Genomic DNA, 24108 nt, shown 5'->3' on the forward strand with positions numbered 1-24108 from the left:
GGTGGGGGGCTCCTGGGAAGCCTGGCCTTGCCACAGTCCTGGGCTTCTCGCCGGGTTCACGACTCTCCCTGCCGGCCCCCTCCTCCTACCCCCTCAGTGGCAAACAGAGGCTGCCTTGTTCCTGCTCCCATAGAGCTGCCCTGTTCTCTGCACACTAAAAATGGAAACCCCCAAGCTATTTTGGGAGCACTGCCCAGCCAGGCCGTGGCCACAGTACTCTGCTTCCACCAGGCTGCTGGACCCTCCTCCAAGCCTTACGCCCAGCCCTGCTCGCTCTGGGCCAGCCTCAGGAGCACCCTGCCGGGAGCCTTGGCTGGAAGGAGCCAACCTGGACCCTGGGAAGCTCTGGGAACAGAGTGAACAGGCAGACTGGCAGCTGGGTGGTGGGAGGGGCTGGGCCATGCCACCTGGGCACAGGCAAGTAGGGGAAGTGTCTCAGCTTGGGATGCATGCCCTGTCCTCTGTGCTTTACCAATCTTGATGCTCCTGGCTCGAGACCATCCAGCTCTGGGAAAGGTGGCTGGTCTCACCTGGCTTCAGGTGGAGCCTGCAAGGATGGGTCTGTGAGGAGAGCAGGCACTCAAGGTCTGCGAAGGTCCTGGGGATGTGGGGCACATCTAGTATGGTGACTTCCTTTAGGACAATCCCCCCTGCCCCCCACCCTCCAGCCCTGCTCTGCTCTGACCTGCAGGAGAGGAGATAGCAAGAGATGGCCTGGCTTCTGCAGCCCTCTAGGACTTAGGGCTCAAACCAGGGAAGTGTGCGTGAGTCTGTGTGTGTGGGGTCTGAAAGTGGGTGGTGGTGTGTATGTCTTGGGTGGGTGGGTGCATGTGATGTGCCTGTGTGGAGTGCATGTTTCTTTGTGTAAAAAGTTTGTCTCTGTGGACGTGTCTTTGTGCAGGTGTCTAAGTGCAGGTGGGTAGCGTGTCTGTGTGGGACGTTTGCCTGTATTTCTGGGTCTGTGTCTCCGTGCGCTGTGCACAGGCAGTATGTGCATGCATCTGTGTGTGTGCTGGTGCTCATGTGTTTGTGTGTGGGTGTGTGCATCCAGGGTGGGTGGTGTGTATGCTTCTTGGTGTGTGCGAGCATGTGTCTGCTTATGTGCTGGTGGTGGCTTGGGGCTAGGCTAGCCCCGGGCCTGTGTGGAGGGTATGTACCAGGGTACCCTGATAGTGGAGAGTTTGGGCAGAGGATGAGGATGGGAGAGTGCCGAGAACGGGCTGCAGGGGGCATGGGACTAAAGTGGGGGCCTGACTGGGCCCTGCCAGCCGCGCAGCTCCTTCCTAGCTGCCCTTTCCCAGGCCCTGAGGGTGCTTGGTTCTGCTGCCCTCCCCCTCTCTGTGGGCTCTGAGGAGGCGTCCCTGTGGAATGTGTTTGGTGGCCGAGGGCCAGGCTGGGCCCAGCTCCACCAGCAGACTGGGCAGCCGGGAGAGGTACCTTTGTGCTGCCTCCATGGTGGGGAGCCCAAATGCCTGCAGCCCAACCCCCAGCTTCATGCTCTGCTTTCTCCCTGGCTAGGTGACTCTCACACGGGGCATGCTGTTGTCTCCTGATCCAGCTGGCCTTGCCAGGTGAGCCTGACCTCACACCTAGGTGTCTGGGAGCAGTGTGACTCCCACCTCTGCTGAGGGCTCTCCAAGGTGGGGTCTAGCTAGCCTTTTAGGCCCTATCCCTGGCAGCCTTTTTTTTAAAAAAATTATTTATCTTGGCTGTGTTTGGTCTTCATTGCTGTGCGCGGGGTTTCTCTAGTTGCGGAGAGCAGGGGCTACTCTTCGTTGCGGTGTGCAGCCTTCTCATTGCAGTGGCTTCTCTTGTTGCGGAATACGGGCCCTAGGCACGCGGGCTTCAGTAGTTGTGGCATGTGGGCTCAGTAGTTGTGGCTTGCGGGCTCTAGAGCACAGGCTCAGTAGTTATGGCGCACAGGCTTAGTTGCTCTGCGGCCTGTGGGGTCTTCCCGGACCAGGGCTCGAACCCGCGTCCCCTGCATTGGCAGGCGGATTCTTAACCACTGAGCCACCAGGGAAGCCCTCCCTGGCAGCCTTAACCCCCCTCATTTCTCTGGCCCTTTGGTTCTGTGGTTATTACCTTTCTGGATTCCTAGCCTGAAAGGCCCTTCATCCAATTCTTACCCTACTCTAACATGCAGGTGGCCCATGAGACCTTGCCCTCCCTTTTTCTGCCCAGGAAACTGACATCCATGCAGAGGGTGCCTTTCTCTCTTTGGGGTTCTGGGTCCCTTCTTCCCATCCCTTGCCCTCCTGCCCCTTCCAGGCCCTAGTCCCTGGGAATGGGATGTTTCCCATGTTTCTGCCCCTTTAGCCTCTTACCCTTGGACCCTGTTATGACATAGGGCAGGGCAGGGCAGGGTGAGGGGTGTGGGGTGCAGGTCTCCTGAGAGAGTAGTGCTTACAGAGAATGGGCAGCGTTGAAGTTGCCAGGAAAATGTCTCCTGACCCCTTTCTAGTGTGTGGTCCTGGGGTCATCCTAACCACAGTGCCATCTAAGCCTGGTCCTCCCTGCTCCCCCCTCCCTGAGTTAGGAGGGGCGTCTTGGCAGCATCACAGTCCTACTCCTCACCAGTGGTCGCACGGTGCTCAGGTGGCCACATGAGCCCCGCTCAACCTCTCTCCCTACCAGGTGACCATGCCTGCCCTCGGCCCAGCTCTTCTCCAGGCACTCTGGGCCGGGTGGGTCCTCACCCTCCAGCCCCCTCCACCGACTGCTTTCACTCCCAATGGTACGCATCTGCAGCACCTGGCGCGGGATCCCACCTCAGGCACCCTCTACCTAGGGGCCACCAACTTCCTGTTCCAGCTGAGCCCTGAACTGCAGCTGGAGGCCACTGTGTCCACTGGCCCTGTGCTAGACAGCAGGGACTGTCTGCCACCTGTGACGCCTGATGAGTGCCCTCAGGCCCAGCCCACCAACAACCCAAACCAGCTGCTCCTGGTGAGCCCCGGGGCCCTGGTGGTGTGTGGCAGTGTGCACCAGGGGGTCTGTGAGCAGCGGCGCCTGGGGCTGCTTGGGCAGTTGTTGCTGCGGCCAGAGCGACCTGGGGACACCCAGTATGTGGCCGCCAACGACCCTGCCGTCACCACGGTGGGACTGGTGGCCCAGGGCTTGGCTGGGGAGCCCCTCCTCTTTGTGGGGCGGGGCTACACCAGCAGGGGTGTGGGGGGAGGCATCCCTCCCATCACTACCCGCGCCTTAAGGCCGCTGGACCCGCAGGCTGCCTTCTCTTACGAGGAGACGGCCAAGCTAGCTGTGGGCCGCCTCTCCGAGTACAGCCACCACTTTGTGAGCGCCTTTGCACGCGGGGCCAGTGCCTACTTCCTGTTTCTCCGGCGGGACCTGCAGGCTCAGTCTCGAGCTTTCCGTGCCTATGTGTCCCGTGTGTGCCTCCGGGACCAGCACTACTACTCCTACGTGGAGTTGCCTCTGGCCTGTCAGGGGAGCCGCTACGGGCTGATCCAGGCTGCGGCTGTCGCCATGTCCGCGGAGGTGGGCCGGGGGGAGGTGCTCTTTGCAGCCTTCTCCTCGGCCGCTCCCCCCACTGTGGGCCGGCCCCCGTTGGCAGCTGCCGGGGCATCTGGAGCCTCTGCCCTCTGTGCCTTCCCTCTGGATGAGGTGGATCGCCTTGCTAATCGCACACGTGATGCCTGCTACACTCGGGAGGGCCGCGCTGAGGATGGGGCCGAGGTGGCCTACATTGAGTACGATGTCAATTCCGACTGTGCTCAGCTGCCCGTGGTGAGTCCTGGCACTGCCCAGCCCTTCCCTGTCTCTGAGGCCACTGGCCAGGCATTTACTGATCAGGTCAATGGATGTTAAGTGATTCCTTTGTGTTTGGGTGATGGATGGGTACCTTATGGTAAGAGTGGCATTCAGGGGGACAGAGAGCCAGCTGTGCAGGGGTGGGTTTGGATCAGGCGCTGAAGGGATGGCATTTGTGTAGGTGGACTGAAAGGGCATTTGAGGTTCTTGGGAATGGGGCAGGGACCCAGAATGTAGTGGGGATGGAATCTATTGTTTTAGGTTCTTGAGCGAGAGAGGCAGGTGAGGTTGAGACTTGTTTGGCTGTAGTCTCAGGATGGATGAAAAGGGTAGAAGCTACATATAGGGGGACTGAGTCAGTGAGAGGTGGGAGGAGACCCAGGTTAGTAGACCTGGAGAGGAGGATGCAAGCTGGAGAGGCTTTGGAAAAGTGGTCCAGGAGAAGGCTGAGTGCATGAACTGGAGGAAGCAGCTCCCAGGCCAGGGATGGGAGAAAGTGGGGCCCCAGACATGTGGGGATCAAAAGAGGGGGACGGAGCCGCTGCAGACTGTGGAGGTAAGCCACTGAGGCAAGGCTAAGAATGCGGCTGTGGGAGAGCCAAGAGCTGGCAGAGATGGTGAGAAGGGGTGGGGTTGTCCAGGGAGGAGGGGCCAGTGGACATTATCCAGGGAGGGCCTTATTTGTGCTTCTTGCTGCCTGCAGGACACCCTGGATGCTTACCCTTGTGGCTCAGACCACACGCCCAGCCCCATGGCCAGCCGTGTCCCCCTGGAAGCCACGCCAGTTCTGGAGTGGCCAGGGGTTCAGCTAACAGCCGTGGCGATCACTGTGGAAGATGGACACACCATTGCTTTCCTGGGTGACAGTCAAGGGCAGCTGCATAAGGTGATTCCATAGGAGGTACTGGGCCCTGCCCCAGGATCTGGAGGCGACAGGCTGCTGGGGACCCAGGCTGGGCAGAATTATGCCTGAGACCCCTGGGGCTGCGATGTGAGATATGTGATGTGCCCCTGGCCCTGGCTGGGAGAGATGATCTGTGCTCCTCTTTCTGGGGCCGGGTGGTGTGACCTGTACTCTCTAGGAGGAAATTCTGTAAATTATTTTATTGGGGCGAGAGGGGAGGGCCTTGGGCCTCAGATCTTGTGGTCTCTGATCTCAGGTCTACTTGGGCCCAGGGAGTGATGGCCACCCGTACTCCACACGGATCATCCAGCAGGGGTCTGCGGTGAGCAGAGACCTCATCTTTGATGGGGCCTTCGAGCACCTGTATGTCATGACCCAGAGCACGGTGAGTGCCACGCGCCAGCCAGGGAGGGCATGACTGCTGGGAGGGGCCTCGGGGGAGCTGGGGGCCCATATGTGGAGAGCCACTGGTGCTTGGATTGTTGACCTCAAGTCCTCTTTGCTGCTGTAGCTTCTCAAGGTTCCTGTGGCCTCCTGTGCTCAGCACCTGGACTGTGCATCTTGTCTGGCTCACAGGGACCCATACTGTGGGTGGTGTGTGCTCCTCGGCAGGTCAGCGCTCCCCCGACCCTGGCTCCTTCCCCAGCCCCACCCCAACCCCAGCCTCATGCCCTCAATTCTCCTGCCCTGTCCAGGGTTCCTGGTTCTTGGCCCTTGACTCTCAACCCTTGATCCCTGGATGCCCCAACGCCCTACTCTCACCCCTATCCTCCACCCTGACTTGCCAGGCCTGTCGTGGCCCACTTGAGGATCCTGCCCAGGTTCCTAGGATTGTAGGTGTCCCTGCCCCATGAACTGCCAGTGGCCCCGTGAGGGTCACAGGTGGACACCGGTTATTCTTGCCCAGGTGCAGTCGCCATTCCGAGTGCTCTCGGGGCCAGGGCTTAGAGCGGTGGCTGTGGAGCTTCCAGCCTGAGGTGGGCTGTCTGCAAGTGGCAACCTTGAGTCCTGCTAACATCAGCCGTGAGGAGAGGAGGGAGGTGAAGACCAGAGCAGGCGGAGCCCTGGCCGGGGGGAGCTCTGGTGATGGGTTGCAACCTTGAATTTTAAGTACCATTTGGCCTTGCCCAAGTCGCTTCTCTTGGGGCTCCGCTTTCTCCATCTGTTACTAACCCAGGCTGGAGGGTATTTGTGATCACTGGGGGCTGGTGGCCGCTGGTGCCTGCCCACATTGGAAGCCTGTAAACGGAGCCCTGATCTGTTGCCCAGTGGCTCCAACAGCATGTCCTGGCCTCTCTTCGCAGGTTTTCTTGTCGGTACCCGATCTGCCACCCCTGTGGCCAGGGGAGTCTTATTCCTGCCACTTTGGGGAATACCAGAGTCCTGCCCTGCTGACCAGTTCTGGTGTGATGTGCCCCTCCCCAGACCCTAGTGAGGCTCCAGAGCTGCCGAGAGAAGCCGGTGGGTGAGAGAAGGAGTCAGCCCGGGGCCTGGGAGCCCCACTCACCTCCCATCTTGCTCCAAGGGGTGTGATCAGGATGAGGTGTGAATCCAGGCAAAGGGTCCTGAAGCGATACCTTTCTCTGAGGCCCCTTCTGGTCCCCAATCCCTAAAGTCCCTGTTTTCTACTCTGTGGACTGTGTTCCCGACCCTGGGCACCCCTTCCTGGTCAGAGTGCTAAACCCACCCTGTGTAGTCTGGGACGTCAGCTCGGGGTCTGAGTGCCCCTTCCTGCTCCTCAGCCCACCTCGCTTCTCCCTCTGCAGACCACGTCTCCGTGAGCCTGGAGCTCAGGTTTGGCGCCGTCGTGATTGCTGAGGCTTCCCTCTCCTTCTATGACTGCATGGCCGTCACCTTGCTCCGCCCATCTGCACAGTGAGTTCCTCACCCTGACCCCCAGCCCCTGGGCTGCCCTGTGGCGATCCCCACCCCATGGCTGTGCTCTGTGCAGGTGCCAGGCCTGCGTGAGAAGCCTCTGGGGGTGTAACTGGTGCGTCTGGCAGCACCTGTGCACGCACAAGGCCTTGTGTGATGCTGGGCCCATGGTGGTCAGCCGACAGGTGAGCCCAACTCCTGGCCGGGCCCCAGGGGGGGTTCGGGCTCCCCATTGTGAGGGTTTCTCTCATGGCCTGGGGTCTGTGTGTCTGCCTGCCCCGGGTGCTCTGTCGTGAGCACCTGAGCTGCTGTGTGTGACGGACTCACTGGAGGACGGCTGTCAACGTCCCACCTGTTTCGGGAGAGGACGTTTGTAGCTGAGAGGAGGGGAGGTCTGGCCTCGTGCCCCACCTTGGCACAGATGCCATAGACGCCCCTAGAGCGCGCCCTCCCCTTCCCCTCTGGAGAATTAATGGGCTGTTTTTGTTTCTCTTTTCCTTGGTCTCCTTTCCTCTTAACACACCCTTTGCCTGCCTGCTGCCCGCTCCCGCACCTGCCTGCTGAGTGGCCCTTCCTGTCTTTCTCTGCCTCCCCCTTCAGAGCCCGCCCCTCTCCCCAGCCCCTCCTGCAAGAGACGCACCCACCTCCTTCCCACCCACAGCCCCCAGGGCCACGGTCGCCCTGACTCCTGACGCCCTTCCTGTGGACACTCCTTCCACAGCCACAGCCTTGGATGTCCCACCTGGGGCCAGGCCTTCCCTGCTCAGCCCCCGGGGACCGTGGGCAGGTCCCAGCCCCACACCTGCCTCGGCTTCCACGGGCTCACCTCTCCACGAGGCCCCTCCTCCTCCCAGCCCCCGCCAGAGGCCTGGAACCGCTGTCCCTGCCCCTACAGCCTTCGGACCCGTGGCCACCGCCGAGGACCTCTTGGCCTCCCACCCATCGCCCTCAGATGCAGCAGCACTGCCCCCCGCCCTTGCAGAGCCTGGCCCCGAGGCTCTCCCCTCTGCGGTACCCCTGGACCAGCCCCCTGGCACGGCTCCCGCCACCACTTTCCCAGGGGCCGCTGGCTCCACGAAGCCTGCTCTGGACTGGCTCATGAGAGAAGGCGGCGAGCTGCCCGAGGCGGATGAGTGGACAGGGGGTGACACGCCCGCCTTCTCCACTTCCACCCTCCTCTCAGGTGATGGAGACTCTGCTGAGCATGAGGGCCCTCCTGCCCCCCTCATCCTCCTGTCCAGCCTTGACTACCAGTACGACACCCCTGGGCTCTGGGAGCTGGTGAGACCCGGCCCAGGAAGGAGGCCTCAGGGGAGGGGATTGGGACAGACGCAGCCTCTTGGCCACCTTGCGATTCTGCAGGGGAAGGATGGAGGGGAGGGGGGCGTCCGCTGCCTCACGCTGGCCTGGCCCCGGGGTTCTGCCTGGGAAAGGGATGAGGCGGCAGGTGGGCTCCATAGACTGCCTGGCGCTTGGTGCCTGCAGGAGATGACCTTGGGGGCAGGCTCCTGCCCTTGTGTGGAGAGTGTGCAGGGCTCCAGCCTGATGCCGGTCCATGTGCAGCGAGAAGTGCGACTGCTGGGCAGGAACCTGCGCCTCTTCCAGGTGAGTGTGTCCTCTTTGCAGCTGTTGCTGTGGCCTCCTTGGCTATTGGCAAACTATGCACGAGTCCCGGGGAGCAGGGGAGGGCACGGCCTCAGGTCTCAGTCCCAACCCGGGGACTGTGCTGGGGCCCTGTGGGGCTCACCAGGCCTGGCTTCTGAAGCTGCCCCCGTAGCTGTGTCCTCTGTCCCCAGGACAGCCCAGGAGACCATGAGTGTGTGATGGAGCTGGAGGGCCACGAGGTGGTGGTTGAGGCCCGGGTCGAATGCGAGCTGCCTCCAGATACCCGGTGCCATGTCACCTGCCAGCAGCACCAGGTACAGATCCCGAGTCCTGGGTGGGCAAGGGCGCGCTAGCCACAGGCTGGCTACCAAGCTTAGCTGGCTGCACCGCACTCATCCCAGCCCATTCTCTGACTGAGTGACCCCGAGGGAGTCCTAGTACCCCAGCTCTGACCTCTGACCTTGTGCCCCATGGGGTCCTGTATCCCAGCTCTGGCCTCTGGCTTTGTGTTCCCATGAGTCATTTTGGTCCTTTCTCTGACCACCGTCTCCCCAGGCCTGACGCCTCCCCTAATCCTGGGCTCTGACCCCACTCCCATTTCTCCAGCTCAGCTATGAGGCTCTACAGCCAGAGCTCCGCGTGGGGCTGTTTCTGCGTCGGGCTGGCCATCTGCGTGTGGACAGTGTGGATGGGCTGCACGGTGAGTGACCCGGGGCTGCTGGGACTGGCTGGTGGCAACAGGGCTCTTCCTGGCCTGCCTCTCACATTCGTCTCTCCACCCCCAGTGGTGCTTTATGATTGTTCCGTGGGACACGAGGACTGCAGCCGCTGCCAAACTGCCATGCCCCAGTACGGCTGTGTGTGGTGCAAGGGGAAGCATCCACGCTGCGTGGCCCAGGAGGCCTGTGGCGAGGCTGAGGCTGTGGTCACCCAGTGCCCAGCACCCCTCATCCACTCGGTGTGTTGAAATGCTGGAGCATCCCTTCAAGGGGTTCGGGGTGCTATGGGTTCAGTGTCCCAAAAGGTGGGAGGCTGGGGCTGTCTCTCCAGGCTGCCAAAGGTCAACAGGTGCGTGGAGGTGAGCCATCCTTGTCCTGGAACAGGTGGAGCCACTGACTGGGCCTGTAGACGGAGGCACCCGTGTCACCATCAGGGGCTCCAACCTGGGCCAACATGTGCAGGACGTGCAGGACACGGTCAGGGTGGCTGGAGTGCCCTGTGCTGTGGACGCTCAGGAGTACGAGGTGTCCAGCAGGTGAGTGGGCTGGACTGACAGGAGCAGGGGGCACCCCGCGGGCTTCACAGCTGGCTTTCCTGCTTAGGGCCATCCACCCACTACTCATCTGCCCTCCCCCTCCCCCTTTCCTTTTCAGGGCTGGGGTTACTATCAAGGCCTTGGCTTTAGTGCACAGACCTGCTGGTTTCTGGCCTGGGTCTAGTCACTGCTCAGAGCTGACAGGCGGCTCTGCTTCCTGGCACTGCCTAGGTGTGCTCACCTGGCTTTCCAAGTGACCATGGGCATAGTTGTGGTAGCAGGCTCCTTGGATCCCAGACAGCTGTGCTCTGCGGCTGACCTTCCCACCTGCTGGCCCTTCTTCCCCAAGCACTGCCCTGGGCAGGCTCCTCACGGGGATAGACTTATGACACACCTGCTGAGTGTCAGGCCCCTCTGTCCAGTCCCTTGGACCCCTCCCACTTTCCCAGGGCTTGTGGCTTACAAGGCTGGCAGTTGCAGGGTCCCAAATGTGCACACGCAGAACACAGCGAAGGAGACATCCACAAGCAGCAGGTCTCCAACCCGCCGAATGTCAGGGTTACCTGGAGAGTTGGTTCAAAACCCCCCAGAGCAGATCCTTAGACCACCTCCCTCCACTTCCTGCAGAGGTCTGGATCTGTAGGCCTGTGTTGGGGTCCCACAGTCTTATTTTCTTTCTTTTAAAAAATGTATTTATTTATTTATTTTTGGCTGTGTTGGGTCTTTGTTGCTACGTGCAGGCTTTCTCTAGTTGCGGCGAGCGGGGACTACTCTTTGTTGCAGTGCGCGGGCTTCTTATTGCAGTGGCTTCTCTTGTTGCGGAGCTCGGGCTCTAGGCGCGTGGGCTTCAGTAGTTGTGGCATGCGGGCTCAGTAGTTGTGGCTTGTGGGCTCTAGAGTGCAGGCTCAGTACAGGCTTAGTTGCTCTGTGGCATGTGGGATCTTCCCCAACGAGGGCTTGAACCCATGTCCCCGGCATTGGCAGGCGGATTCTTAACCACTGCACCACCAGGCAAGTACCCTGCAGTCTTATTTTCAACAAGACTCTGCTAGAGCATGTTGTTTCCCCCCTGAATGTATTATGACTGAGAACTTTAGGTGAGTGTTAATGATTCTAGAACCATGAGACTAAAGTACTTTCTGAACTGATTTATAAAGGGATTAAAATACATTCCAGCTGAAGCCTCTCCCGGGTAGTTCACACTTCGCTTGTTCTGTTTTCTGGGGGTGTTTGCAGTGACCGTGACAATGTCACAAAGAGTCGAACCACTGCAGGCTTCACATTCTGGAGATTAATTTGCCCCAAGCTTCTGTTTCCTGGCTAAGAACCAGCATTTCTTAGATTGCTCACTTTCCCTTCACGTCCATCCCCAGGCCTGACTAGAGGCTTTCGGGAACATTTTTTCATGAGGAAATCAAGTTTCCACCACCTTGTAACTGGTGCTGTGCCCACGGTGATGGTGGCCGGTTAGGCCCACTCATTAGCTCAGCAACCCACCCCTGCCACCAGCCTTACCAGGGCTGGTGCCCCACAGAGAGAGAAATTCTCCTTGTCAGGGGCCTCTGGGGTTGGACTTGAATGATTGAACCACAGATATTAATTCTCAGAGGCCAAAGCCTCCTGGTGAGTCGTTAAGGAATTCCTTCCAAAGCAAGAGGATCTCTGTCAATCTTGGGAGCCAGGGAGAACACGTGATGTAGTGGGGCAGGGAGGGGGCGGCTGGGTCAGTTTGAAGGGCCCTTAGTGTGGCCCAGCACCCCAGCTTGCCCTGTGCCCACAGCCTTGTGTGTATCACTGGGGCCAGCGGGGAGGAGGTGGCAGGCGCTGTGACGGTGGAGGTGCCAGGAAGAGGACGCGGCGTCTCAGAGCATGACTTTGCCTACCAGGTGCCTGACTGTTGAGTCCCCACCAGCTACCCATGGGCCACCCCCTTAGGTGGCTCCTCCCAGCCCATTGGTTCGCCTCCCTGGGGCTCCCCACCCCAGGGCCTCCTTGTCTGCTCCCCCTGCCTCCCTGTTCTTGGCCTGATGCCTGTCTGTTTCTCCCTGTCCCCTTCCCACAGGACCCAAAGGTGCATTCCATCTTCCCGGCCCGAGGCCCCAGAGCCGGGGGCACCAGCCTCACCCTGCATGGCTCCAAGCTTCTGACCGGGCGGCTGGAGGACATCCGAGTGGTAGTTGGAGACCAGCCTTGTCACCTGTGAGGGCCGCTTCCTCATTCTGCAAAAATCCTTGAGCTCCGGGGAGAAGATGGAGGGGCGGGATATTAGGGAGAGCAGTAATGGGGAGAGGGCCAAGTCTGCTCCATCAGAAAGTGGCCAGCCCCTCTCGAAGCTGGGGCTTTCTTGGGAGTGCAGCCTCCAGGGTCACTTGTGGAGACTGCAGTCAGCACTGAAGGGGGAAGTGAGCTGTGGCCCGAATGGGTCCCATGTCCTGGAATCACCCCTTTCCCCTTCCTGTGCCCCTCCGGCCCAGTCGGGCCTGCCTGCCACTTCTCCCTCCCTTCTCAGGCTGCTGGAGCAGCAGGCGGAGCAACTGCGGTGTGAGACCAGCCCACACCCCACGCCTGCCACACTCCCCGTGGCCGTGTGGTTTGGGGCTGCTGAGCGGAGGCTTCATTACAGCCAGTTCGAGTACACATCAGATCCCAATGTCACCTCTGCTGGCCCTGCCAAGAGCTTCCTCAGGTGCTGGGCCGAGGGCATGGCTGCATGGCATGCCGTTGGGAGGTCTCTGCAGCTCCAGTATATGGGGGTTTGTAGGGCTCTATGTGGGGGGCTTCGACTCCTATGCTGCTGGTGGGGAGAGGGGCCGTGGGGCTTTGGGTTGGAGCTGACCTAACATCAGGGACTGGGCTGTGCTTTAAAGCCTTGTTCACATAAGCCATAAGTGGCTTATGGGCTGTGTTTTCAGTGGAGGACGTGAGATACGGGTCCGTGGCCAGAATTTGGACGTGGTACAGACACCAAGAATCCGAGTGACTGTGGCCACGAGAGCGCCAGGACCAGGCCAGGGGCTTGGGTGGAGGCACCGCGTGATCCCAGAGACGGCGTGCTCCCCCGGAGCCTCCTGTGGCGGCCTTCACGTAGGAGCCCCAAGGGCATCCCCTGCCTGCACTGGGCTAGCCATCGCCCACCTTGCCCCTCATCCCCCCCACCACCCCTAGACAGCTGTGGGTGGCGGGTACCAGTGGAGGCTACGTCCCCATCTTTGCTGGACCCGCCCCCCCGCCTTGTGCACCCTCAGCAGGCCCTCCCTGTCCTCCCTCCCTCTGCCCTAGTTTGAGGAGCCCTGCCACGTGAACTCCTCCCAGCTCATCACGTGCCGCACGCCGGCCCTCCCAGGCCTGCCTGAGGACCCCTGGGTCCGTGTGGAATTCATCCTTGAAAACCTGGTCTTTGACTTTGCAACACTGAACCCCACACCCTTCTCCTATGAGGCCGACCCCACTCTGCAGCCGCTCAACCCCGAGGACCCCACCGCACCATTCCGGCACAAGCCTGGGAGTGTGCTCTCTGTGGAGGTACTGCTCCTAGTGGGATCTGGCAGGGCCCCAAGACCCTTCACTTTGCCGGATGGTACTGCTGTGTGTGGCACAGGGGGCATGACAGCAAAGTAAGGGCCAGTGGATGGACATGGCGAGTGCTGAGGGGGCTGGCGGTGGGGTGCCTAGCCAGACACACCTGGCCGGGGCTTAGGTCCTGTGGTCTGGGTCCTGACATACCCTATGGCAGGTGTCTGAATAACGATATGTAAATAGTTTGGCACACGCAGTGGCGGCGAGGTACACAATAGGCGCCTGGGCTGATGCCCATTTGGCAGGCTGTCTCATGTGGACACATACTTGGCGTGTGTACTGACACACGCAGTAGCAGGGGCTCTGCTTTGTTAGGTCACTGCGTAGGATTTGGGGACAGCTTTATATTCTCCAGATTTTTAGCTCCGGAGAAGTTAAGACTCGTGGAAGAAGGATCGGGAGGGGCAGAAAAGGATCGGGGGCAGCTTGGGAAACATCCATGGGGCTGTCACCCCATGTACCGGACAAGAGGTGCTGAGGCACCATCAGCCCTGCTCCTGGGGGTGGGTCTCAGGACCGTCCGTCTCACATTTGGGGAGATAGGATCTGAGTGACCATCAGCTCCTCCCCTTAAGGAAGAGTTCTGAATGATCAATCAGTGACCCCATGTTCCAGGGGGAGAATCTGGACCTTGCAATGTCCAAGGAGGAGGTGGTGGCCATGATAGGGGACGGCCCCTGCATGGTGAAGACGCTGACCCGGCACCACCTGTACTGCGAGCCCCCCGTGGAGCAGCCTCTACCCCGGCACCATGCCCTCCGGGAGGTGCCTGATGCTTTGCCTGAGTTCACGGTCAGTGGGCAGGCTCTGGGCCGGGGCAGGCATCGGGCATGCGCTGACCTCTTTGCTCACATGTGGCTCCCTGTGCAGGTGCAGATGGGGAACCTACGCTTCTCCTTAGGCCACGTGCAGTACGATGGCGAGAGCCCTGTGGCTTTTCCCATGGCAGCCCAGGTGGGCTTGGGGGTGGGCACCTCTCTTCTGGCTCTGGGTGTCATCATCATTGTCCTCATGTACAGGTGGGTGCAGCCAGATGTGGCTGGGTTGGGCAGGTAGTAGGGTGTGGCTGGATTGGGAAGGGGCAGACTAGATAGACCAGGGATAGGCAAACACTTCCTATAAAGGGCAGGAGAATAACTATTTCAGGCTTTGTGGGCCAGGCGGTCTGGGTGGCAGTGACTCAGCTCTGCTATTATAGCCCAGCGGCAGCCACGGACAACATATAAACACATGAGCATGGCTGTGTTCCAACAAATCTTTATTTACAAAAACAGGCCAGGGGCCAGATTTGGCCGTGTTATAGTTTGCTGATCCCTTGGCTAGGCTGGGCTAGATGAGTCGTGGGTGGGTGTGACTTGCCTGGGATGGGACGGGCTGAATTATTTTGACTAGGCCCTGGCTTGGCTGGGCATGGCAGGGTTAGACTGTGCTGGCCTGGGCAGGCCTGGGCCCGGTGGGACCAAGCAGGGGTTCGGGCCTCCTCTGGCCTTCCCTGCCCTGACCTTGGTGCTGAGCAGGAGGAAGAGCAAGCAGGCTCTGAGAGACTATAAGAAGGTGCAGATCCAGCTGGAGAATCTGGAGAGCAGCGTGCGGGACCGCTGCAAGAAGGAGTTCACAGGTGAGGCTGCGAAGACCCCACACTCCAGGGCTCTGCCCAAGCCTGCTCCCATCACCTTGGGATCTGCGCTCAAACCTGGCTTCTTCTGCTCAACAGACCTTATGACCGAGATGACCGATCTTACCAGTGACCTTCTGGGCAGCGGCATCCCCTTCCTCGACTACAAGGTGTATGCCGAGAGGGTCTTCTTCCCTGGGCACCAGGAGTCACCCTTGCACCGGGACTTGGGCGTGCCTGAGAGCAGGCGACCCACTGTGGAACAAGGGCTGGGGCAGCTCTCCAACCTGCTTAACAGCAAGCTCTTCCTCATCAAGGTGCTGGCCCCACCCCCTATCTGGGCCCTCCAGGGGTGGGGAGGGGGTTCCCCTACCCTCCAGCCCCATCCCTTCTCAGTCCCTCCGTTTCTGAATCTGCCCTCCCCACCCACCCATCCCCTCTCCCTGGCACCAGTTCATCCACACCCTGGAGAGCCAGCGCACCTTCTCAGCTCGGGACCGCGCCTACGTGGCATCTCTGCTCACCGTGGCACTGCACGGGAAGCTTGAGTACTTCACTGACATCCTGCGCACCCTGCTCAGTGACCTGGTGGCCCAGTACGTGGCCAAGAACCCCAAGCTGATGCTGCGCAGGTCTGTATGCCCGTAAGACGCCACGGGGGCCAGGTGGCCGTGGACAGCTGGAACCAAGACCTGAGTCAGGCCCTCTGGGGCCTGGGGTCTGAAGAATAGAAAGCCCTGGGTCCCCACCTGCTGACTCTGCCCCCTCTTTCCTGTCATCCCAGGACAGAGACTGTGGTGGAGAAGCTGCTCACCAACTGGATGTCCATCTGCCTCTACACTTTCGTGAGGGTGAGTGAGGCAGAGGTGGGTGGGGCTCCCCTCCAGGGAGAGTCAGGACTCTGAACCACGCAGCTTCTTGCCCCAGCACAGTTTGGGCACCCCTGCCCAGCATGTCCTCAGCCACCTTAAGCCTTCTGCAGCCTGCATCCTGTCCCCTCCCCCAGCACCTCCATCCCATGCTTGTCCCCTACCCCGGGTGTCCTAACTGCCCGCCACTCTCCCAGGACTCGGTAGGGGAGCCTCTGTACATGCTTTTCCGTGGAATTAAGCATCAAGTGGACAAGGGGCCGGTAGACAGCGTGACTGGCAAAGCCAAATACACCCTGAATGACAACCGCCTGCTCCGAGAGGATGTGGAGTACCGTCCCCTGGTGAGGGGGGAGAGAGGGGGAGGGAGGGGGAGAGAGGGGGAGGGAGGGGGGGAGAGAGAGAACCTGCTGGTGAGTCAGTCTCCCATGAAGGTGAGGAGGGTGACCACGTATGATTGTGTGGGTGTCTGCATCTGGTTTGAGCCAGCCTAACCTCCAGCTGGCTGCAGGATAGAGGCTTGAGGGCCAGACCTCGAAGATAGGACCTCAGAGGTTCCCCAGGTTTGGGGTGGGGTCAGGGTGGCCACATCCAGAGTCTAGGGAGCAGCCAACCCTGCCCGGGGCCCGTCCGGGTCCTTGCTGTGTCAGGGCCTGAGTGTCTGCCTGATCATGGTCTTAGCATCCTGCCAGGGGCATGGTTGTGCCCACCAAACTGGGAGTCACCCTGGCAGACCTGCCCATTGTTTCCCTCTGGGAGACTTTCCCCTTTGTGGCCCACGTGGAGGTCCTTTGGGAAAATCCCATTCAGGCTCCGCCAGGCCTGCTCCTCTGGCTAGCGGAGACCCCACTTCTTATGCGGGTTTCCTCAGCCTAACTGTCTGCGCCGGGAGCCTGAGGATCAGAGTTCAGAGGGACTTGTGCTCTCCCATTTTTTCTGCCATTCACCCAGCAGACACTAGTGCTCTGTGCCAGGTGCTGGGGCCACAGAGTGGAGGGAGCTGCTGTCCCTGGGGAGGCAGGCAGGTGAAGAGACAAGAAGGAGTGATTGTTTGGTGCTTGGAGGTCAGAGGCAGTGGCTTCCTTATGGGTTGTCCCTCGCCTTGGCCTTGCATCTTGGTCATCCCCCACGTAGCATGAGCCCTGACTGCTCCCATGTATCGTGCATAGACCTTGAATGCACTACTGGCTGTGGGGCCTGGAGCGGGAGAAGCCCAGGGCGTGCCTGTGAAGGTCCTGGACTGTGACACCATCTCCCAGGCCAAGGAAAAGATGTTGGACCAGCTTTATAAAGGAGTGCCTCTTGCCCAGCGGCCAGACCCCCGCACCCTGGACGTCGGTGAGGGCAGAGGGGAAGGGTGGTCTGGGGACCCTCAGGGCTAGGCTGGCCCTAGACCAGCTCTGCGGGGTCAGCTTATCACCCAGGGGAGGTGGGCTCTGGAACACCTCTATAGGGATGACCTGTCACCTGTTGAGGGGCCCGTTTCTGGACTTCAGAAAAGTTGGGTGAGGTTGCCCCTGATGGAGGGGCCAGTGTCCTTGTAGAAGAGGGGACAGGTTCCACTGCAGGGAGGGTATGTCTGCAAGGACAAGGACCAAGCCCACCTTGTCCTTGCAGAATGGCGGTCTGGGGTGGCCGGGCATCTCATTCTTTCTGACGAGGACGTGACTTCTGAGGTCCAGGGTCTGTGGAGGCGCCTGAACACCCTGCAACATTACAAGGTGGGAGGGGTGGGAGCTGGGGGAGGGCTGTGGTGGGGTGGGCTGGTGGAGGGGTCACCAACTGTGGTCCACAGGTCCCAGACGGAGCAACTGTGGCCCTCGTCCCCTGCCTCACCAAGCATGTCCTCCGGGAAAGCCAGGATTATGTCCCTGGAGAGAGTGAGTACTTACCCTCCCCCCCCCCCCCCCCCGCCCCACCCCTGCCATCGCAGTCCTCTACCCTTGCTTTGCCCAGTCTCCAGTAACGGGGGAAGGTCCTCTGGACTTCAGGGTGGGCTTGTGTCTACTTCCCTTCCACCCAGAGAAGCCCTTAACCAGGTGCCCCCACTCCCAGGTTTTGGCAGGACCCCGGGGGTCTAGGGCAGGGGGCACCTGATGAGGGGTGACAAGCTGTAAGGTCTTGGTACAGGGACCCCAATGCTGGAGGATGTGGACGAGGGGGGCATCCGGCCCTGGCACCTGGTGAAGCCAAGCGAGGAGCCGGAGCCGCCCAGGCCTCGGAGGGGCAGCCTCCGGGGCGGGGAGCGGGAGCGAGCCAAGGCCATCCCTGAGATCTACCTGACCCGCCTGCTGTCCATGAAGGTGGGGCTGGGGGCAGGGACGAGACAGGTAGTGGGATTTGGGGGTATGTGGGGCTCGCACAGGCCTGGTGTCACGAGGCATCTGAGGCTGGGCTGGGCTGGGCTGGGCTGAGGTCCCCTTGCTGACTGCATCTCTTGTGCTTCCCCTCGTCCGCAGGGCACCCTGCAGAAGTTTGTGGATGACCTGTTCCAGGTGATTCTCAGCACCAGCCGTCCCGTGCCGCTCGCTGTGAAGTACTTCTTTGACCTGCTGGACGAGCAGGCCCAGCAGCATGGCATCTCGGACCAGGACACCGTCCACATATGGAAGACCAACAGGTGGGGGTGGGGCGGGCCTAGCATGTGCGGGGTCTTCTCTCCTGTCTCCCCAGCACACTCACTGGCCACACCTGCCCCGCCCACAGCTTGCCGCTGAGGTTCTGGATCAATATCATAAAAAACCCGCAGTTTGTGTTCGACGTGCAGACATCTGATAACATGGATGCAGTGTTCCTGGTCATTGCACAGACCTTCATGGACGCCTGCACCCTGGCTGACCACAAGCTGGGCCGGGTGAGCTGGCTGGGGTGGACCGGGAGGATCTAGGTGGGTGGGGCAGCGTGGCCGGGGATGGAGAGTGCTGTGGTGCACAGACTCCAGGCCTTCTTGAGGATGTCAAGGAGGAGGATATGGGAGGCCTTTGACTGCAGGCCCGGGGACAGGCTTTGTCCCTGGCCTCCCTAGGAGGTGGCCGCGCCTCAGCCTTCAGGGATGAGCAAGGGCAGGGGGCACGTGTGCTGATTCACAGGGTTAAGTGGAGCAAAGAGTGCTGGCGGTGCGGCAGGAGGCCAGGGCCACTTGGCAAGGGCTCACCCTGAGGGCAAAGGGGGTGGTCAGACCTGAGAATTAGGTGGAGCCTCCTGGCAGTCATGCAGTGGATGGACTGGAGCCTGGAGTCCAGAGAGGAAGCTGTGTTGTTCCTGGGACGAGCGGTGGCCAGGTTCATGCTGGGACTAGAGGGTACAGGGCAGGCAGAAGCTGTGGGTTGGATGTGCGGTTGAGGAAGAGGGAGGGGTTCCTTATGCACCCCGGGCCTCTGGCGGTGGTGAGCTGAGACTTGGAGGAGGTGAGCCCATGGATTCTACAATCGCAGAGCAGCTCCAGGCTGCCTCGGAGATTTGATTCCCAAGGGCAGTGGAAGTGTCTGCCAGCCCGTGCAGTACAGGGAGCAGAGTCCAGGGGAGGGCCAGGCGAGGACGGATGTGCTGACAGGGGAGCTGGGAAGCATGGAGGAGAGGTGGTCAGGGCTGCCTGGTGGCACAGAGAGGGGGAGGTATGTTGTCACAGTGGTCAGGACCCAGAGAGTCCTGTGACAGATATGGGGTCACCACCATGACTGCTCAGGCACCCAGCAGGCAGGGCTGTCGTGGCTCTGCATAATGGACTCTGCTTAGCCTCGACCCCTGGGCCTGGGACCTCTTGAGAGTTCTCCATGGGGAAACAAGATGGAAAGTTTCACTCTGTAGCCATTTTTGCTCTGCCTGCGCTCATTACTCTGCCTGCGATGAGCTGAGAACCACAGAGCTACACCAGGACCCAGGGGTCACCTCCAGGGTGTGTGCTGGGTTCTTCTGCCTGATCTTCACACTGCTTCCCCTTCCCAGCAGCACTGCAAATGCTTCCTGGGTAGCTCAGGAATAGTGCAAACCAGGATGCCAAGGGCCACCCATGGAGAGTTGCTGAGAAGCAGGCATCCTGCCTCAGGCCCAGCGCTCACGCCCTTGCTCACAGGGGGCAGTGCAGTCTTGCCTCACCCTCCCAGCAGCTGTGGGATGAGGCAGCAGGTCCAGAGAATGGAAGTGTGCTGCCCACAGCCACTGGGACAGAGCTGGGATTGGAGCCCAGTTCGGTGGTAGAGGATGTATCTGGCTGTGTTAGATTGTGGGCCCTGGTCTGAGAGACCTGCTTTGAATCCCAGCTCAGCCACACAGGAGTGAGGTGGTCTGGGGCAATTTAATTAAATTTCGGGGTTAGTTTCCTGATTTTTAAAATTACATTACATGGGGAATGAACAGCACTTGGAGAAGCAGTATTAGGGCTCCACACGGCACTGCACCCTTCCCACCCTGCATGCCAGTCCCCTGCCAGGTCCGGGTGGAGGCACGTGGAGCTGAGGGATGACCTTGGAGTGAGATGGGGGGAAGCTCAAGGTGATGACAGCAGAGATGGGACACTGGGGGAGGGGTAACAGAAGGAATGAGGTGGGGTGACCAACCATCCGGGTTGTCTGGGACTGAGGAGGTTTCCTGCAATTCGGAACTTAGTTTTAAAACTGAAGCAGTGCTGGGAAAATTGGGACAGCTGGTCACCCTAACAGGAGCTCTCATCCTTCTTTTCCTTTCACTGTTCACCTACTGGCACCCAGGACTCTCCCATCAACAAACTTCTGTATGCTCGGGATATTCCCCGGTACAAACGGATGGTGGAAAGGTACGAGGGAAAGGGATTGCATCTGGGGGATAATGGCTGGACGGATTGGTGGGTGTTTACAGCTGAGGCCCAGGGGTGGGCCTGGTGGGGTGAAGAGGGGTTTGTTTCCCCAGCGGCTGCCGGACCCATGATCTCTGGCAGGTACTATGCAGACATCAGACAGACCATCCCCGCCAGTGATCAAGAGATGAACTCCATCCTGGCCGAGCTGTCCCGGGTATGGCCCTCCTTCTGCTTCTTGGGTTGGGCATAGGCCTTCTGCCACAAGGGTCCTGCCCCCTTCACACTGCTCCTTTGCAGGGAAGCCCTGGGGGCCTCAGCACAGTGTTCCCGCTGCCTCTGTAAAAGACCAGGGCTCCCAGTGTCTCATCAGAGAGCAGCAGGGGCCTAGTCCTGGCAGCTGCCACCGAGCCTGACTCAGCCAGGTGTTTAGATGTCTGCAGCCCCTCGGGGTCTGTGGACCATAGTTCCAAGGCAGCGAGGTGGCAGGGATTCAGCCCCAGGACTGCCTGGATCAGCCTGTCCACGTCTTCCTACTGCTCTGCTTTCCTTGGCACTATAGACATGCCCCCACCTACTCCTAAAACAGCCTCCAAACAGTCCAGTCCGGGGAATTTATAAACAATGTAAATCTGAAACCACGATGATGATGACCACAACCACAATAACAATAGTAGCTACAGTTCTGGGGTGTTGCTGTGCGTGGGGGCTTTGATTACTTCTCATTTGATTCCCATAAAAGCGCTACAAGTTAGGTGGTATCAACTCCATTGTCCTGAAGAGGAGGTTGAGGTTCAGAGATGTCCCCATGGAGGGGCCTGGGTGTGACCTCAGGAAAGACTTGAATGAGGTCACAGCAGAACTCTGCTGGGTCACAGCCTGTGAGCAGCACCTACTCTGCCTGGCTCTGCAATTGTCTGGGATGCCAGAGGGTCCCAGCTGGAGCCTGGAGGGGGAGAGAGGCCGAGCCCCAGTGGAGACCCCAGGCCATGGTGAAACTACAGATCCAGGCTCTCTCCACCAAGGAGGCCCTTTGGTCCTATCCTGTCCCCAGCTTAGCACGTCTAGCCTGGCATCCCCTGTCTGTGGAGGGGCTCTGCTTCCCAATGCAGGGCCCTGTTCCTTCCTCTACCTCCCAGCCCCCTCTTCCCCACTCCCCTTGCCTGGGGTCCTGGGCCTCCTCTGGTAGCTGGCAGCACCCCCTATCTCTGTAACCTCTTGTTTCTCCTCCCTAGAACTACTCTGGAGACCTGGGGGTGCGAGTGGCCCTGCACGAACTCTACAAGTATATCAACAAATACTATGACCAGGTGGGCAGAACCTGGGCATGGTCAGGATGAAGCGAGAGGGTGACTGGCTCTGTGACGCAAGTGTGGGGCCTTCGGGTCTCCCCCAGGCACAGAGTGGTGGAGGGGGGCTGAGCCCTGGGTTCGGGAAGTGTTCTTCAGGTGTGCTTCCTGGTAGTGGCCTGGCTCTTACCTGCTGCCGCCCTTCCCATCCGGGCTCCTCAGCCGGGCTCCTGGGCATGGTGGTGGTGATGGATGGCTGGGGATCTACCAGGGCCTGGAGATGGTGTGCAGGATGTGCTGGGAGGGACACACAGCGGCCACCTGTGCCCTGGCCTTGTGCTCCCTCAGAGCCCTACCTGAGACCACATGTGGCAGTGTGCTGTGCAGGCCATCTCTGGGGGGGTGGGACTGGATGGGCTGCATGCGCTGCCAGAGAGGAGGGTCTGGGGCAGATGCGGGCACAACAGAGCCGGTAAGGGGGCTTTCTGGGGGATTCCTGGAATGGGCCTCAGGATCAGAGCGCCCACCGGTCAACCCACTGAGTGCCTGCTGGAATCATCTACCCAGATGTTTGCGTGGCCCCAGGGATGTGGCCGTTGCTGTTGAGCGATGAGGGCCCTGCCTCATGGCTCAGGCCTGGAGCGGGGACAGGCATTTGACACAGGAGTGACGCGCAAGCGTGAAGTCCAGGTGCCTTGCTCCAAACAGTGTGGGTGCCGGTGTGGGGGAGGCGGGGCCGTGTGACACAGCTGTCCCCTTGTGGAGGCGTGGCCGGCGAGCCCCTCCTGTTCCCACCCTTCCCTCTGTGGCAGCCCCCCTTGTGGTTATGTAGTTGTCCGTGTTTGGTCAATACCTGTCTTCCCTCCAGTAAGCCCCACGAGGGCAGGGATCGTACCTGTCATCACTGCCGGGTCCTTGCTCCTTGTCCAGCACCCGGCATGTAGGAATTTAGGAACTGCTTGTTGCCTGGTGGGCAGGGGAGCCAGGATGGGTGGAGCAGGGCTTCCAGGGGGTTTGTGGCGAAGAAGACCAGCATGGTGGGTGAAGTTGGCCTCCACTCAAAACGACTTTACTGGGGAAGTGATATGCATTACCGTGAGTAGGTACTGAGTAAAGTACTTCATTCCCTACCTCACTAATCCTTAAAACACCACAGTGACTCTGCTGTCATCATCCCCTCCCCGAGGGGGCCCTGAGGAAGTGAGTGCGGCAGCTCACAGGGTTTCTCGGGCCCCTACCCACACCTGCTGCGGTAGCTGTGGAGGCCTATTGAAGTCTGTGGCAAAGGCAGACGGTCTCCCCCTGCTGAGTTGGTCTCTGTGTTTCAGATCATCACTGCCCTGGAGGAAGATGGCACGGCCCAGAAGATGCAGCTGGGCTATCGGCTCCAGCAGATCGCAGCGGCTGTAGAAAACAAGGTCACAGATCTGTAGGGACTTGGAGAGCCCCTGGCCTGCTGTGCCTCAGCCCCGCCTGGGCAGCCCCGGAACCACGAGGGAGAGACCACCTTCTTAGATGCCTGTAGTGCCTGCCCAGCGGAGTTAGTGGAAGGTGGCTCCAAGTCTCCTGGTGGCTCTGGCCTGGGCCCTGCTGGACTCATCTCGCAGGCGTGGGGCCTTGAGGCTGATGGAGTGGTGACCCTGAGGCCAGTGACCCTGCGGGCTACTTTCTGTGTGATGTTAGTCTGAGGGAAACTGGGGACTAAGGGCTTCCAGAGAGTGGCTGGAAGGGCCTCCAGCCCCTGGGGAGACTGTACTGCTCCTGAACACTGGCCTTTATCCCAGGGGATTCAGAGAGGAAGGAGGAGAGCCCCCACTTCCTGTCCCGCCCTCCTCCTCCACCATCCCTGACCTCATTAGCCGCCACTGGCCATGTTGCTGCTGCCATTTTCCTAGGTCCGAGAGACGAATGCCTTTCCTAGGCTGCTGCAAACTGACCTCTCAGCAGGGCTGGCTGCTTCAGGGCCACCCTGCCACCGAGGCAGCCAGGAGTTAGGGGTGTCTGCTGCAGGGGGGCCTCGGGGAGAATGGTGGCCCTACTGACCTGGCTCTTCATTAAAGGATAACACACTGTCTGGTGTCTGAGATGTGGGCTTGGCCCAGCCCTCCCTTAGCTGGAGGGTGGCAGCTGTGCCTGGCAGGCACCATGGGGAGATGGGATCTGCAGCCTCCGGGAGGTCTCATGGCGCCCACAGAATGCTCCAGATCACAGGGCTGGCTGGGTTCTCCGTGACTCCTGCACAGGGCTTGCTGGCGTCAAAGCTGCTGTGAAGGAAGTGAGAACCCCATCCAGGACGGGGCTGGCAGGCCTGAAACCCAAGGTGCAGGGGTCTGTGGTTTCTTCAAGCAGGTCTGCCTTATCGGCAATTTGAGTGTTCAAATTTCTCCATTCCTGTTGCACTTGTTTTGAAAGGAACTGGGAAAGGATGGCATCACTGCTCCAGGCGGAGTGGATCTTGGGGCCCTTTTCCTCGGTAGTTTCTAGACGCCCTGAACCCCTGTAGCCTGGGCTGTTCTGAGGGGCTTCTGGTTACTGGGTTGTCTTCTAAGTCAAGGTATTTTGGGTGCAGATAACC

At 60.2% G+C, this 24108-nt stretch overlaps 1 protein-coding gene across 1 annotated transcript; it reads left to right on the forward strand.

Moving 5' to 3' along the window:
- The first annotated feature begins 2643 nt into the window (after positions 1 to 2643).
- On the forward strand, positions 2644 to 23602 carry PLXNB1 (plexin B1). The gene is made up of 36 exons (XM_065885560.1): positions 2644 to 3750; positions 4478 to 4660; positions 4935 to 5063; positions 5190 to 5290; positions 5586 to 5718; positions 5983 to 6139; positions 6445 to 6553; positions 6630 to 6738; positions 7154 to 7834; positions 8039 to 8158; positions 8350 to 8472; positions 8765 to 8858; positions 8944 to 9116; positions 9262 to 9413; positions 11194 to 11299; positions 11476 to 11612; positions 11923 to 12099; positions 12326 to 12497; positions 12693 to 12935; positions 13605 to 13781; positions 13860 to 14008; positions 14507 to 14607; positions 14704 to 14921; positions 15058 to 15236; positions 15389 to 15455; positions 15671 to 15817; positions 16643 to 16811; positions 17091 to 17194; positions 17269 to 17353; positions 17604 to 17776; positions 17933 to 18093; positions 18180 to 18327; positions 20180 to 20244; positions 20386 to 20461; positions 21480 to 21554; positions 22862 to 23602. Exons 1-36 carry the CDS (start codon positions 2644 to 2646, stop codon positions 22964 to 22966), a joined length of 6405 nt encoding a protein of 2134 aa, XP_065741632.1. The 3' UTR covers positions 22967 to 23602.
- Positions 23603 to 24108: the final 506 nt, after the last annotated feature.

Source organism: Phocoena phocoena, chromosome 10, assembly GCF_963924675.1.
Source record: "Phocoena phocoena chromosome 10, mPhoPho1.1, whole genome shotgun sequence".
NCBI lineage: Eukaryota > Metazoa > Chordata > Mammalia > Artiodactyla > Phocoenidae > Phocoena > Phocoena phocoena.